This window comes from Podarcis erhardii, assembly GCF_964252035.2.
Source record: "Podarcis erhardii genome assembly, chromosome: 6".
NCBI classification, from domain to species: domain Eukaryota; kingdom Metazoa; phylum Chordata; class Lepidosauria; order Squamata; family Lacertidae; genus Podarcis; species Podarcis erhardii.
In genome coordinates this window covers 57,871,220-57,887,062 of record NC_138510.1, presented here as the reverse complement: position 1 = coordinate 57,887,062, position 15,843 = coordinate 57,871,220, and the positions used below count along the sequence as shown (strand labels likewise).

At 44.7% G+C, this 15,843-nt stretch overlaps 1 protein-coding gene and 1 long non-coding RNA gene across 3 annotated transcripts in view; both read left to right on the top strand.

Moving 5' to 3' along the window:
• The first annotated feature begins 221 nt into the window (after positions 1-221).
• LOC309344520 overlaps positions 222-15,843 on the top strand; it is a 227,565-nt gene continuing 211,943 nt past the window's right edge. The window contains exon 1 of the long non-coding RNA XR_014157754.1: positions 222-441. This is a non-coding gene — a long non-coding RNA (uncharacterized lncRNA). The remainder of the gene's footprint in view (positions 442-15,843) is intronic.
• LRP8 (LDL receptor related protein 8) overlaps positions 12,249-15,843 on the top strand; it is a 192,098-nt gene continuing 188,503 nt past the window's right edge. For both annotated transcript variants that reach the window (XM_081866875.1, XM_081866873.1), the window contains exons 1-2: positions 12,249-12,437; positions 13,330-13,449. In XM_081866875.1, coding sequence (XP_081723001.1) covers positions 12,368-12,437; positions 13,330-13,449 — 190 coding nt within the window. In that variant the 5' untranslated portion in view covers positions 12,249-12,367. The remainder of the gene's footprint in view (positions 12,438-13,329; positions 13,450-15,843) is intronic.

Sequence of the window (15,843 nt, the reverse complement as noted above, 5' to 3'; positions counted from 1 at the left end):
TTTCACATCTGCATACAGGTGTTCTGCAAACCTGAATGGGTGGTCGTATGTTACATCTTAACGAGTATGTTACATCTGCACACCTGGATGTGCAAATAGTTGAGCTGTATGCTCCTATTGTTATCCACATGTAACTTTTAGTGAATGTACACTCTGTGTACATGTGTACACAGTAATTCAGCTGTACAGTGGTACCTCGGGTTACATATGCTTCAGGTTACATACGCTTCAGGTTACAGACTCTGCTACCCCAGAAATATTGCTTCAGGTTAAGAACTTTGCTTCAGGATGAGAACAGAAATCGTGCTCTGGCAGCGCGGTGGCAGCGGGAGGCCCCATTAGCTAAAGTGGTGCTTCAGGTTAAGAACAGTTTCAGGTTAAGTACGGACCTCCGGAACGAATTAAGTACTTAACCCGAGGTACCACTGTACAAAGCAACATGTGTACACTCTTTCATACAAGTTCTTGTGTATGTGCAAAGACAGTTTGTACTGTTATATGTTCAGTGTAACTTTCAAACAGGCCTTATGTTCTTCTCTCATCAGATGGTTTCTTAAAGCTCCTTAAAGCTTACAGGCCAGGTGGCTTCTTTGCAATGGTACCTACAACAAAATAAACTCTTGGTCTAGAGTAGACCTTCATTTTTATTCCTTTTATTTCTTTATAATGCTATTAAAAAGAGACTGAAAAGATTAGTCTGTTGCCAGGACCCTATTGGGCAGCATACCTACTTGTAACTCAGAAAACAGCTTTCTTCATGGTATGTGGCAGCTTTGCAATCCCACCGTGGTTTTAGGGCTTTCGTATCCCACCTCAGAGAGCTTCTTTGCTGCTAGGGAAACTTGATTGACATTACTTCCACACTGGATGTCACCAAACAAACTTCATGCATCAAGAGTGCTGCTCTGAAATTAACCTACATCTTGGCATGAGCCCTTAGATATCTGTTCAGAGAGAGATAGAGAGAGAGATTTCTGAGGCATTCACCAGCTCACACATGTATTGTTTTATTGCCCACACCTTAATGAGAACACAGTGTATAATACCAACTCGGTTGCCATTTGTTCCTTCCTCAGAGCTTGAGGCACTCACTTTTCAAGAACTACCTTTCTTTTCACCTCATAAAGTTCGCTGACTGCAAATGCTTACAAGAAGCGAGATGCTGATATTGTACAGCCAATTGTCCTTTATTGTCTTCTGCAACAATGGTCAGGCCCTTCCCCAATCAATCCCCCCCTCGGGTTAAGATTTATCTGGACGTTCCTTCCCTCAGTGCCTCCCTCTTTCGGGTAATTTGACAAGAGGTGAAGGGATCACATGTCCCTTGAGTCCCTACGCTTTGCAAGCTCCATGTTATTGAGATGGGATTTGAACAAACGGGAGCAAAGCAAATGCCTTTCCCCCTCAGAATCGCTGGGCTTTCTCAGCAATGGCCCAAGTAATGAGAAAAGTTGGTTAGGCTCAGGTATAAAGCACGCTGCAATATTAACCAGAAAATTCTCCTAGGGCATCTGGTCTCATAAATGTTGTGGTCCGTATTCTTGAGGCAGAAGTAGATACTACAGTGACTCCGGTGGGAGCTGAGCTTCTGAAATTCTGTCAGCAAGACCTTCCTATTTGTAAGCTAATTGAAATGACTGTTGCAAATGTTTGCTTCTGCTGAAAAGCAGTAGACTTGTGTAGATAAATATTAGCCTAGTTTGATTAGCATTTTAGTTTATTCTAGACTGAATAGGAAATCTGTTGAACAAGGACTACAGCTCTTTGGTAGAGCACAAGCCTGGAATATACAAGGCAACAGGTTCAATCCCAGGCACTGTGTGTGTGTTTTGTGTGTGTGTGTGTGTGTGTGTGTCCATTTATTTTAGTGGGTCTCCTCTGAGTACGGTGTACCTTAGATGAAATTCTTTGGTTGCAATCTTTTTTCCCCAGATTCTTCATGAGTCTCTCAACAAGTACTGCAACTCTAATAGAGCAAAAATGAATGCAGCCTATTTTCAGGGTAGTTTTTGAGGAGATCTGCATTCCTTCGTGGCTGGATCTCTCTGTGTTTGAAGGATATGCTGCATCCCTTTAGAGGCACACTCTGATAGCCAGTTCTTAGAAAGCCCCTTTTGCTTTCTGTGATCGCTTTGAAGCCAGATGATTTCCTGGCAACACTGACTGTAAGGGGAACGATGCGACCGTGATTTAAAGCACACTGACAGCGATGACTTCTGAAATTTTTATAAGGGTGCCAGATATGCTATTTAAATTTTCATAAAGATTTGAAACTACATTCTTTCAGGTTCTTTCTTTTTTTTTTAAATATCATGGCTCAAATTGCTCACACAGGAGAATGCTTGCAATGGGCTGCTTAACAGATGTGAGCCTTATAGTTGGGATGTTAGGCTGCTGGAACTGTAAAAATCATTATGCCATCATAGAGTTGGTAGTTGCATAATGGTATGTACAAACTTGTGGATATGTCTTATCTATAATTCAGTACATCTTTTAATGAACTTGCAGGGCCACTGGGAGCCTGGGACCAAGCAAGGTGATATAGAACTATGAAAACAATGCTGGAAAAACCAAAGCAATGAATGTCTGCTTGGATTTTGGAGGGGGTTGAGGGGTGGCAATTTCTAGACAAGCAAAGGGACAAGGCTGTTTTCCCTTTTGGCTTTTATTTTCAAAGCTGCATATGTCTTAGATGAACAGACAGGTTTTGTGAGGGCTGTACTCTCAGCTCTTCCAAAACTTGCTGAGTTGGGCTTTGCCTCCAGACTCATAAAAAAAGCCGGCTTCTCTGTGCGTAGAGGTGCCTCCACCCTGGACCTCCTGTCATTTTCCCTGCAGCCGGTGTGACAGGGCTCTCCCAGCAGGCCCTGCTCAGGAAACAGAGGTGGTTTTTTGGAGATCTGGCAACCCTACAGGTACATGAACTCCTCTGAGCTCCTCCAGATAAACTTGGATTTGATCATGCCCACTCCTGATTTGCTTGCTTAAAATTCACATGGAGGTTTACACGGTCTGTATTGAGCATTTGTTCTGATTTGTTTGTGGAAAGGATATATGACAATGAACATTCATCCTGGTTTGTTTGTGTGTGGTGGTTGTATGCCTCCCCATTAATCAATTGTTTTTCCTGTTGTTGTTGTTGTTGTTGTTGTTGTTGTTGTTGTTGTTGTTGTTGTTGTTGTTGTTATAAAATTTACTACCTGCCCTTTACCCTAAGCTCCCAGGGCAGGTTCCAGCACTGAAACACAACATTACAGCACAATATTAAAAACAGTTTTAAATAACTTCCAGTTATAGAAGGTGGGTGTTAAAAGTATACATCTCATGTGTCAAAAGCCAAGTTATCTCTATCCAAAAGGGGACAGAGCTGGCAAATCAGCCAGAGCTGAAAAAGAGCATTCCTAGCTACTGAGGCCATATGAGTCTCTAGTGACAGCATTGAATCCAGGAGACTCCTAAACTACAAACCTGCTCCTTCCAGGGGTGTGCAACCCCATGCAGCCAGGCCACCTCCCCACCTCCTGGATATGAGAACCTGGGACATATAACACCTCTGTCTTTTCAGGATTCAGCTTGCATCCAGCCCATCACCATATCCAAACATTGGTCCAACACCTCCACCACTTCTCCTGAGTGCATCTCCCCATCACCTCCCCAGCTGTAAAAAGTCTTCTCTTTTATTTTTTGCACCAGAGTGCTTTAATTATGCAAACTTACATTTGCGTAGGTACATTGTGCTAGAATCTCTTCCACAAAATACAGTACTGACTACCTGGTGGCGACCTTTGTATGATGACCGAAAGACTGCAAATTGAAAGCATCTTAGATCATCTTGATTCTTAAGTTGGTTTGAAGGTGATATACAAATCACTATGCAAAATAGATGGTATCCTCACCTCTTACTTCTGGTAAAGGCAACCATTTGCTCTCTGCATGTTTTCTCCACATTAAGAAATGGTGTTGCCTTCATACTTGTATATCATCTTGGTTGATCTCAGAGCCCTTCAGCAACTGCAGCAAGCTTTCTTTTAGCAAGTCATAAATAAGACATAATCCTTTGTTTATAAATTGAATTGCATGGGGGGGGGAGAGATGTACAAGGAAAAAAATGGATGCTTATAGCAATAAAGCTGCTCCGTCTTTGATCTTACCATTTTTATTCTCAATGGGAGCTTTAAAATACATGTTTAACAGCACAATGCTTTATTCACTATGTTCAATGCTCCCAAGTAAGTGTGCATAGGCTTGCAGCCTCACAGTTGTACATTGCACTGAAATGTATAAACTATTGATTCAGCATGAATGGAATGGTGTTATTTACATTTATCCAGACCTTCTTCAGAGCATCATTGCTCAGTGAAAGCCTATGCTTATAAACTTTACATAAACTGCAGCCTTGCATAGCAGTTCTGACCAAGTCTACTCAGAGGTATGGTAAAGTGGAGCTAGGATCACATCAGTCTTACTATTCTTTGAGATCACTGTGAGAGACAGTGACAGACTCAAAGCTACCCTAGGAGTTTCATAGCTGAGGAAGGATTTGCATATCTGGGTTCTCACATTCAAAACTGACACTGAACCCCATCCATTGTACAATGGGGGGTGGAAACTAAATATAGTGCTAAGTAACCGTCCCATCAGTGCAATGATTTATGCTTCTGTAATGCGACATTCCTACCCTCCTCTTCTAACCTGAGGGAACTCCTAAAACAGAGTTAGGCCATGGGAGAGAGTGGGAAAAAATTTCCATTGTGTAAGCGTAAATCTTTACGCTGATGGGGCAGTTACTTGTCACTGCACTGGATTCAAGTCCAAGAACCTTGCATTTCCTAAAGCTGTTGCCACTATTATAGGCTGTGTTAGGAAATTAGCAGGAGTAGTGGATATATATCCTTGAAGGTACTTCAGGAGAACAGGTCAGCATAAAACTTACTGCTGTGTTCACAAACACAACAGAGTGACACCTCAAATGCTAACAAAATAATTATATTGTTATATATGATATATATGCAATAGGATATATGATGTTATATATAATTATAACCATATAATATAGAAAAACTAACTATATACAGTGGTACCTCGGGTTAAGTACTTAATTCATTCCAGAGGTCCGTTCTTAACCTGAAACTGTTCTTAACCTGAAGCACCACTTTAGCTAATGGGGCCTCCTGCTGCTGCTGCGCCGCCGGAGCACGATTTCTGTTCTCATCCTGAAGCAAGGATTAACCCAAGGTACTATTTCTGGGTTAGCGGAGTCTGTAACCTGAAGCGTATGTAACCTGAAACATATGTAACCCGAGGTACCACTGTAATAAAAATAGAATGCATAACTAATAAGTATGCTACAATAAATGTGTTAAGTCTTTTTGGTACTAAAAGAAATTCTCATGTTTGCTGCAACAGACTTGTGGCTCCCTCTCTGGGAGCTGTTACCATATCCATGAAGCTCTATTGCACACAGTAGGTTGAAAAAAGCACACCTATACCCCATCATTAGCTCAGGGCAATTATTTCTTGACTTATTACTGATTAACGGCTATGTATAGGTGCTTAGGAAATAATTAGACACAGCATTTTCATTTGTTGCCTAGACTGTATTTATGAGTTAGCCTGTGGATATGAATTTTAAGGTGTGTTTTTTTTTTCCTTTTGAAAAGCAGAGTCTTGTGGGCTTTTGTTCTTTATTCCTCATTTTTCCTCTAGGAAATGTGACTGTTAGGGCTTCTTTGTAACACACTGCATATTCATTTTTCATGCAGATCAGTGACTGGTAGTCTTGGGTCAGTGAGGGCTTAATAATGCAAAGATTATTAATCCATCCAATAAACCAAGAAGTGAGCATGCAAAAACTCTCTGCGTTCAAAAATTGGACTTTGAGTGTTTATTTTTCAGTGAAGCCTCCCTTCAAATATGTTTAATTTGCCATCCTGACAAGCGCTTCTATGCTCATTTACTTTTCTGTGTGAGAAGAGGAATTATGTGCCGCCAGTTTTGGAGGGTGTTTAGCATTGCAATTTCACCTTGTGTCACATTCAGGCAAGCCAGTATTTGAAGAGCTCTACCCTACCCTGGAAACCCTATTTAAACATTACCAGTTAATATCAATACTGAACAAGCATACTACTAGGGATTTTCTATTCGCTGGTGTATCTGTACTTTACGCCTGCAAGATAATCCAAAAGACCCCAGACGTGGTGCAGACCAAAGCCCACCTTCTACTACCGCCACTGCAATGCTGGAAGATTTGTGGTATGCCAGCGTCTGACCCCTTTCAACGGTACAGGTGGCAAGGAGAGCAGTCTGTTTCAGGGGAGGCCACACACCACAACTCCTTGAAATGTCTTTGAATGAAATCTGCTGCATTCACCCAACTCAGTGACACAGATACAACTGAAACAATTGTCATACTAAGATTGTGTAAACACACTGATCTCCATTGTCACACCAAAGGTGACAGAGCAGCCTCAACCCACACCAGGGAGTGGTCTCTGTGCATTGTTTTCCTGTGATGCAGTGTTATTAAACGGGATTCCTACCCGTACTTCTTCCATCCCAACACCACAAGTGGTTTCGCTATCCATTTAACCTCATGAAAAAGCCCAATACAGACAACCACCTCTCCATTTGGTAAGGGTTTCTACCTAAAGATTTGCATTGCCTTCTGCATTAAGAAACATGGTGTGAATTTTGCTGTAGCTCATCATGCATATGGGGTAAAAGTGGGATACTATATCGAGGAGCAAAATCTCCCCACAGCTACCTCTTGGAAATTCAACCTTCGGTATTCACGCAATATCTGCCAGCATGTCAGTTACTCAGAGAATGCATCAACATAAAATAATGGAAATTCAGAGAAAAATGTGAGGCATGAAGATCTTTGCTGGAGAGGTGGGTGGCGAAACCTGCTGTATGAATTGACCTGTGGAGAGCTATTAAGATGGTCGAGAGCTGTTTCCCAAATGATATTCTGCGATCCTTTTTCATCTGTATGGGTGTGATCCAGATATTCCTGTGCCAAAATACTTCCATGTACACACTTGAATTTATGCAGTTTCCTCTTTCGACTGCAGAACCTTGTGCTGCATTAAATGCTGTCTTAGAGGACACCTGGACTTTTAGAGTGTTTTTTCCCAAGCTGCACTGTTAGGAAGGGAGGCTCTCGGAAGCTCTGATACACCTGTGGAGGTTCTGTGTGGTCCTTTGCATCCCTCCATCTGATTCCACATGAAATTTTGTACACCATGTCATAAGAACAAAATGAGAGGTGCTACAGGTCTAATTAAATTCTGAGATCAAGGAAATGTTCAATTAACATGGTAATTAACACAGCAATCCCATCTCTGTTTTTTTGTGCTGTATCCCTTCAGGAACATTGGCATAATGAAGAATCTAACATAACGGTGCCTGCTGGGCCTGAGCATTTTTAGCACATGGTCACCAGGGAATTAAGCAAGTGGCTCTCCAGAGACTCCAAGAAGTTACAAATCATTTAGTAATCAAACAAATGGCTTTGCCTGTGTTATGAAGAATGGCACGATCAATTGTAAGTGTCTGACTGACTTGTAATTTATTAGTCTGTATTGCTCTTTTCTGTAATTGTTGTTCATTGGTTTGCCTTATACAAAGATATACTTCCGAGTGCTGAGTAAAATCATCATCGATTTTAAGCTGGCTGGTGCTAAATCCAGGTTTCTGTGGAAAGTCTGTATTTATTTTTTCCTTCTTCATTTTTGTCCACATTTTCAGCAAAGGAAGCATTGTAGCTAAATTGGGTTTATAAATACAATGCCAGTAACTTACAGCTAAAGCTGCTTTACCTCCATCAAGAGTAATCTCTAGGCTGTATGCTTTGCACATTTACAATGATATTATACCAGCATAATTCCATCGACTACATTGGTATTTGCTCCCGAACAAGTGAAATGTGTGGAGCCAATTTGTAATTTTTGGACACTCTTTTTCAAATGTGGCAGGGCCTGATGGATTGTAATGGCTTAGAACAAATTAGGTATTTTGGCTCATTTATCACATGCTCATTTACCACAAGTGTGCTCTAAATCAGCATGCGGAAAACTAAGATAACATGTTTGAATAAATTGGTGTTGATACATAATAAGCTGTCAATGGACTAGTTACAATCAAAGGCAATAGCTACCTTCACAATTGATTAGTGGCTTACATTGTGTCAAGCTTATTCCTTAAAGGGAAAACATTAAGTTTTTTCCCAACCAAGTATTTATCAGTGTGCCCCTATTTATTAATCTTCCCAAGACTGTGATTTCATGAATCTGCATTGCTATTTTAAATTTTTTTGCATATTTGATTGTTCCATACTTCATGATAGTATATGAACATTTTTTTAAGAGTATGGTGAGTCTGCTTTAATTATTACAGGGGCATTTAATATGGAGCAGTTTTGTGATTTTGGCTAGTCTCTCACTGCACTATTTGCACTTATGGTGCACAATTACAGTTTGCACAGTACTCTAGTTTTGATATTTCAGTATGAATTGCAGGAGTTGTCTTTTTGTCTGTCCTCTTTTAAGTTGCTTGTTTTCATGAGTCATGTGCTTGGGCAGAGGAGGATACAGGGAAGAGTTTGGGGTGCCTCTGTTTGGATAGTCACGAGGGAATGGATATGAAAGTAATACTGATAAATATGGAATAATCAAAATAAGAAGTCCATCTCCAGCCTTCCTAGTGCCAGTTTTGAACTGGGAAAGGGGAGGTTTGGAATCATAAAAAAATCCCAATCTAAAAATCAAAGAAAAATGTGTCTGGGACACAACCAGGATATTCAAGTCTACAAACATTAGAGTTCACATGTAGGTCCTTGGCAAATCCAGTGTGTGGCTGTCACCTGGGACAGGCTTGTCTGGGTGACGTGTGCAGGCAGAGGGCAATCCATGCTCCCATACTACATATAGGCTCTGCACAGGATGTTATCATCTGAACCTTCCCAGGCACCAGCCTACTTTCTGTAATAGCATTTTAAGTTTGCCATAGTCTTTTTATCCTCACAACAACCCTGCAAAGTAAATCATAGCAAATTTTTAGGATTCTGGGGATTCAGCTTCTGCTGTAAACCATGGCTATCTCTTTGATTGAAAATGTACCAGAATAACATAGCCAATGTCATACAATGAACCTGAGGTACAGAGGGGGAATTTAAAATTAGGCCTCCAGATCTTGCATTTTTTGAAGTTTAAAGGGAAGACCCTTGGCAGCTGGCTTACTGAGAATTAAAAAGGGCAGACAGTATTCTATCCAATCAAAGCATGACACATCCCCAAGGGTTTAATTTGAGAAGTTGGAAGTCATGATTAAGAATTCTGAGCCTCAGAAATAAATGACATGAGCATGCACAGAGTGCACCTCTACTCAGTTACAAATGTGTGCATGTGTGATGATTCTACAACAGTAACTTCATTTTGTTCTAAATAACATGAGTGTCCTTTGTGTAAAGAGCACATTTGGCAATCACCATGCAGTTCTGCACTCAGTCTCCCCACATCAAAATTGACAACAGCACTCAGTACACTTGCACAATAAATACATCCCAGGTCAAATCAAGTTGTAAACACAAACACCCACCCACCTTTCTTTATATGATACTCCTGTTCCAAAGCTTTAACCTTTAAACAACCATTCCCATCAAACATCTCTATCAACAAGTTTCCAGGTTCAGAACATCCATTCCCAGCCAAAATGAAATACATGTACCAACATGCCTTTGAATAAAGTCACTTGGGGGGGGGGTTAATTGCTTGATATTCTCCAGTAGCACTAGTACAAGAGCCAACTTACACCCAGAGATGTATCTGCCTGGGAGGGAAAAGAAAAATCCTAATATTGTGCAATGAACAAATAGTGCAAATCATAATTATAATTACATATAACATTACATATACTCGTTGTCCCTTGTCATGGGATTTTTCTTTTAGATCTAAAGCCTGTGGGCAGAGCTTTTTTTGGCTGAAGAGCGGGGTACAAATGCTCTAAATAAATAATCTATTATGTGCTAATCTGTATTTTTACAGGATTACATCTTTTGGTGTTTGATGTCATGGTTTCAGTTATGAAACTGAAGAAACACTGCTGCTTTCTAAGCTTGCCAGATCTTCCACCCCCTCAGCTCTCATAAACTTCATTAGGTATACCTGTTCTGCCTCTATACCTCCTGCTTTGCTTCCTTCTCATGCACCCACATAGTTCTGCCTCCTAAAACCTGGTTCATCCTTCCTTCTAGCTGTAGCACACCTATTAGGGCCAGACTGATACCACTGGTTGGGAGGTAGCTACAGTGGTACCTCGGGTTAAGTACTTAATTTGTTCCAGAGGTTCGTTCTTAACCTGAAACTGTTCTTAACCTGAAGCACCATTTTAGCTAATGGGGCCTCCCGCTGCTTCCGGGCCACCGGAGCACGATTTCTGTTTCCATCTTGAAGCAAAGTTCTTAACCTGAGGTACTATTTCTGGGTTAGCGGAGTCTGTAACCTGAAGCGTATGTAACCCGAGGTAGCACTGTATAACAAAATTGAGATTTGGAGTCTGTGTCTTCTAAGCCAGGATCTCTGAGCATTAGTTGTTGGAGATTTGGTCAAGGGCAAGGGCATGACATGAAATACAGAAAGAATAACTGTAAGCTGATGGGCCTATTTTGCAAAAGGCTCAGGTAAAAAACAAGGTTATGGCATTTTTGTGTTCTGTTTTATGGTGTATTTATTTATGCTTTTCACAAATTTCACCACAAACCATTTTGGAACAAGGTTTTTCAGGAATGCTTGAATATCTGGATTCATTTCAGTCTGGCTTCATGCCTGCTCATGGCACCAAAACTACAATGGTCATCCTGGTTAATGATAACATTTTTCAGGAGTGAGATGTGGGGAGCATGACCGTGCTGGTTCTAGACCTCTCAGCAGCTTTCAGTACCACTGACCACAGTATCCTTCCAGAGTGGCTCAAGGAGCTACAGGTTGGGGGCACCTGCTGCTGCTCTGCGTGTGTTTCCAGAAAGTTATGGAGGGGCACTGTTCAACGCCATGGGGATTTTCCTGTGGTGTTCCACAGGGTTCCATCTTGTTTTGCTTTCTATTTAACCTCTATCTGAAGCTTCTAGAAGGCAACCCCAGGAATTTTGGACTGAGGTGTCACCAATATGCAGGTGACACCCAAGCTTGTACCTTCTCAATCAGGAGAGGGGGCTGAGGTACTAAACAGGTGTTTGGAGGCAATGATAGGCTGGATGTGGGCCAACAAATTGAAACTGAATTCTGAAATGCCGGAAGTATGATGTGCTCCAAGTTTTCAAGTCCAGGAGGTAGTAACATGACTTGGAAGGAGCAGGTTCATAGGCTGGAGTTTCTCCTGAATCCAACATTATTACTTGAGGCCCAGGTGGCCTTGGTGCCTAGGAGTGCCAATTTCCCACTCCAGCTGGTTCACTGGACCCTTTGGGATAGAGATGATACTCCATACACTGGCAACTTCCACACTGGAATATTGCAATGTGTTTGGGGGGGGGGGTACTCATGAAGATAACTTGGAAACTTCAACTGGTCCAAAATACAGCAGCCAGATTACTGGCTGGGGTTTCCTTTAGAACATATTTGCATAAATTTGCATAATGTTTTATTGTTAAAACCATTGCATTGGTTGCCAGTTCATTCCCAATTCACCTTCCTGGGTGTTAAGATCAGCAGAGGGAGCCTTCATACATTGGGGGGGGGGCGTGGTCCAGGACAGTGCATTCCTTCCCCAGAGAAGCACGCCTGGCACTTTCACTCTGGAGCAGCTGCGGAACCCAAGCGGCTTTGCACGTGGTTCCCAGGTCGTCACCCATCCCGGCGCCGAGCAGGCCAAAGCCGGCTAAGCTTCCGTGCTGCTGGCCTCTCCGATCACCCGGTGGGCGAAGTCCTGCTGGTTCTCTCCCCCTCCCACTTTCAGTAAAGAAACGACGGTGGGTTGCCTCCAGGAATCCTGCCGGAAGCGAGCAAGATGAAAGACTGATTGGTGGAAAGCGCCAGCAGCTGCCGCCTCGCGCCCCCCCCCCCCTTGCTGGCTCCGAAGCCTTCCCAGCCCTCGAGGGGCGAGAGGGTGCCTTGGAGGGGGACGGGCTGTAGGGCTGGCCCCGCTTGCCGGCCGCCCACGTGGTGCCGCCTGCCGGGCGGGCGGGCGGGCCTGCCCAGGTCTGGCTGGCTCGCTGGCTGAAATCCCGCCCAGTCGGGAGCGTCACTGGCTCGGGCTGAAATGCACACACGCGGGAGGAGGAAGCAGCCGCCCGCAGTTCGCGCTCGGCTGGCGAAGGCTGCATGCGAGAGGCAGCCGCGCAGGGGCCCATAGCCGCCGAGGAGGGGACGCCATGTGCCGGCCAGCTCTCACCAGGCTGCTGCTCTTCCACCTGCTGCTCGTCAAGCTGCACATCGCCAAAGGTGGGTGGCTGGGCGGGCGGGCGGCACGGGCGGCGTAGCCGAGAGAGCGGGCGAGCGCCAGGCGCGCGCTGGCTGCCCCCAAACTCCTGGCCGACCCTCGGCGTGGCGGGTAGGACCCAGAGGCCACCCCGGAGATGCATCATGTGCGCGCAAAGGGGCAAGGCGCACAGAGCCACGGATATCCCGGTGCAAACTGCTCCAAGGGGATAATCGCTTTAAGCCAAAGCCGGGGGGGGGGGGGACGACGACACCTCTCACCTGGGGACACCTTTTCCGGAGGACATCCTTCCTATTTAGCTGTGGTCCGATCAGCACCGTTTCAATTTGCCATCGGTCGTTACCGCCCCCCCCCCCAACGAGCTAATACAGTGTGCCTTCAGGAATTGGGCTGAGGAAAGGTGACATATCTGCACCTTTGGCTCTCATTGCCCCCCCCCATCTCTTTTTGAAACATTGCCGGGGGGTGAGGCTTATGTTTTAGGAAGAAACAGCGGCGGCTCCCGCACCTTCTCCCACTTGGCTTGGAATGACCCTTTGTTGTTGTTGCTGCTGCTGCTGCTGCTGCTGTTGTCATCCCGCCTGAGCCATGCCTGCCTTCTGTCCCCGAGCGCGATCCGTGCCGCCTCCCCAAAATGGGCACGCGCCGGGTGGGGGGGGCGGAGGAGCATTGTTTCCCGGCGGAGATGCTTCCTTGTATGCAGATGGGGCTTTGTGCGCTTTTCTGCGCCTTCTCGCGGAGAACGTGGCCTAGAACGCTCCGGGCTTGCTTGCCGTTTTGCAAGCGGGTTGTGGAAGGGATGGCTGGGGGATCGGAAGGAAGGAGGGAGGGAGCGGGCTCCCCCCCTCCACCCACCACCCCTCTAAACTCCGGGTGCCCCTTTGCCGCTTGCAGGCTCCGCCAAGGAGTGCGAAGAGGACCAGTTCCAGTGCCGGAATGAGCGGTGCATCCCTTCCATTTGGAAATGCGACGAGGATGACGATTGCTCAGATAATAGTGACGAGGCAGATTGCCGTGAGTATCAGGCGTGGGGAGGCGATCAGCCCCCTTTCAAATCCTCTCTTGCGAGCGGGAAGACAGCTGGCTGGGGGGGGGGATGTGGGGGGCATCTGCTCCTGTTCTGCCGGGGTGTCTGCTGGGGGGCGGGGGGGAGATGAAGGCGCGACCCCGCTCGGTTTCGCCTGCCCTGGTCTCCCCCGATGGGCAGAATGGCGAGGGCAATGCTCTGCGTGCATCTCCCGAGAGACGTGTGTCATCAGCGGATTGACCCCGGTTGCAGGAAGGGAGTGGATTTCAGTTTATATCCTAAGTGAGACGTGGGCGTTTGTGTTCGAAAGGATTACATGCAGTTCTGTGGCTCCCAGCCTGGAGCGAAGCCGCGCAGGGCTTCATGGTTCCGTCTTAAGAAGCTCAGAATATCAGTTGGCTCGCTTGGCTTTGGCAAAAATGGTCCCGTGCGAGAGAAATCCCGTTTCAAAGTTTCGTGGCACTGTGTAAGATTACACCCTCTTCCAGTTTCTGAATGAAATTGCCTCTTGTGCCGGCGACTTTTTGATTGGCTGCCGGGTAAACGCCAGATAGGTCACATGGTACCGGATCCCTTATAGGAGCGGCGCTGTCTTTGTGTGTGTGTGTGGAAGAGTTCTGGACACACACTGAACCAGCCTCACCTTCGCTCTGCCCCTGGAAGGCCACACCTCCCTGTCATTGGTTTAGGCCGAGAGGACATGGTGGTGTGTAGAGGCAGCCTGACAATCTAAATTTATGCACTCAAAGCCGTTTAGTATTGCATAGTCATGATGAATCCTTTAGGGCAAGGGATGATTAAGCTCTTTAACAGCAAGTGCCAATGCAGGTGATGATTCAGTCTAGTAGTTTCAGAAATAGAGCTTTCTCTTAGTGTGCGACAACTTTCTCAACTATGCTGGGGAAATGGCTTTTAGTGCTTTTATTGTTTTTTAGTTTTGTTTTTAAATATATCAGTTACTTCCCCAGTTGCTCAACCTACCTTCAGGCTTATCTTGCGTTCCAGGAAACAAAATTTTGAAGTTGTTTTACGCAAGTAGTAGTCTTATATTATTGTGATCTGGAGTGAACATTATTGTGTGTGAACTGCATTTCTGGCATTTTATGTGTTCATCATCCTAAGTAAACCTTTTCTCAAGTTGGGTTTTAAAAACAGCAGTATGTTTATTGTGTGCAGAAAAATGGATAGTTAAATTGCATGACGAGCTGTCCAGGTAAAACATAATCGAACTCTAGGCAGCTAATTCAGTAAGTTCTTTTAAAAAAAATTAGAAATTTATTATGCATCTGGGGCTCCAAAAAGAAAGATTGTTGCCTTCTTCCTTTTATACCCATCTGAAGGTAAAGATAAAGGGACCCCTGACCATTAGGTCCAGTCATGACCGACTCTGGGGTTGCGGCGCTCATCTCGCTTTATCAGCCAAGGGAGCTGGTGTACAGCTTCTGGGTCATGTGGCTAGCATGACTAAGCCGCTTCTGGCGAACCAGAGCAGCACACGGAAACGCCGTTTACCTTCCCGCCGGAGCGGTACCTATTTATCTACTTGCACTTTGACGTGCTTTAGAACTGCTAGGTTGGCAGAAGCAGGGACTGAGCAATGGGAGCTCACCCCGTCACGGGGATTCAAACCGCTGACCTTCTGATCGGCAAGTCCTAGGCTCTGTGGTTTAACCCACAGCGCCACCCGCGTCCCTTTTATCCATCTGGTGAAGTAACAGCAAATCAGAAATTTGAATCACATCCACACCATCCTATTTAAAGCAGATGGCTTTACCCAGAAAATCCTGGGAATTTGCTCCCCACAGAGCTACAATTCCCAGCACCCTTAACGACAGTTCCCAGGATTATTTGAGGGAAGCCACATGCTTTAAATGGATGGTGTGGATGTGACCTCAGAGTAGTCCATAAGTGCTCCCTTCTCTCCATCTTTGTAAAAATCCCATGGTTTGTTTGGTAAGTTAGGCTGAAAGTTAGTGATTGGCTCATGGTCACCCAGTGAACATCATGGCTTAGTAGGGGTTTTGAACTCTGCTCTCCCCAGACCAAGTCAGGCACTTTTAGTTTATACTGCACTGCATTGTCAGCATGTACATGTGTCAGGGTGCTTTACTGAGTAATTATGCTATGCAAGCTTGATGAGCTGTTGATTCATGCTGACTATTATGAATGGCAAAGGAGCATGAGATTAATGACAGATGAAGGAGAACATTATGCCTTTTGTGTTGAAGTCCTGCTTAATCTTCTGAGCCGTGGTAAAGTTTCCTATTTGATGGTGGAGCTAAAATACTAAATGTGTGTGCCTGAAGACTCATGTTCTAGTTGTTTAGGGAAATTGCTATTGAATGAATGAATGCTGCATTTGTAATTTATGAAGTCCTCAG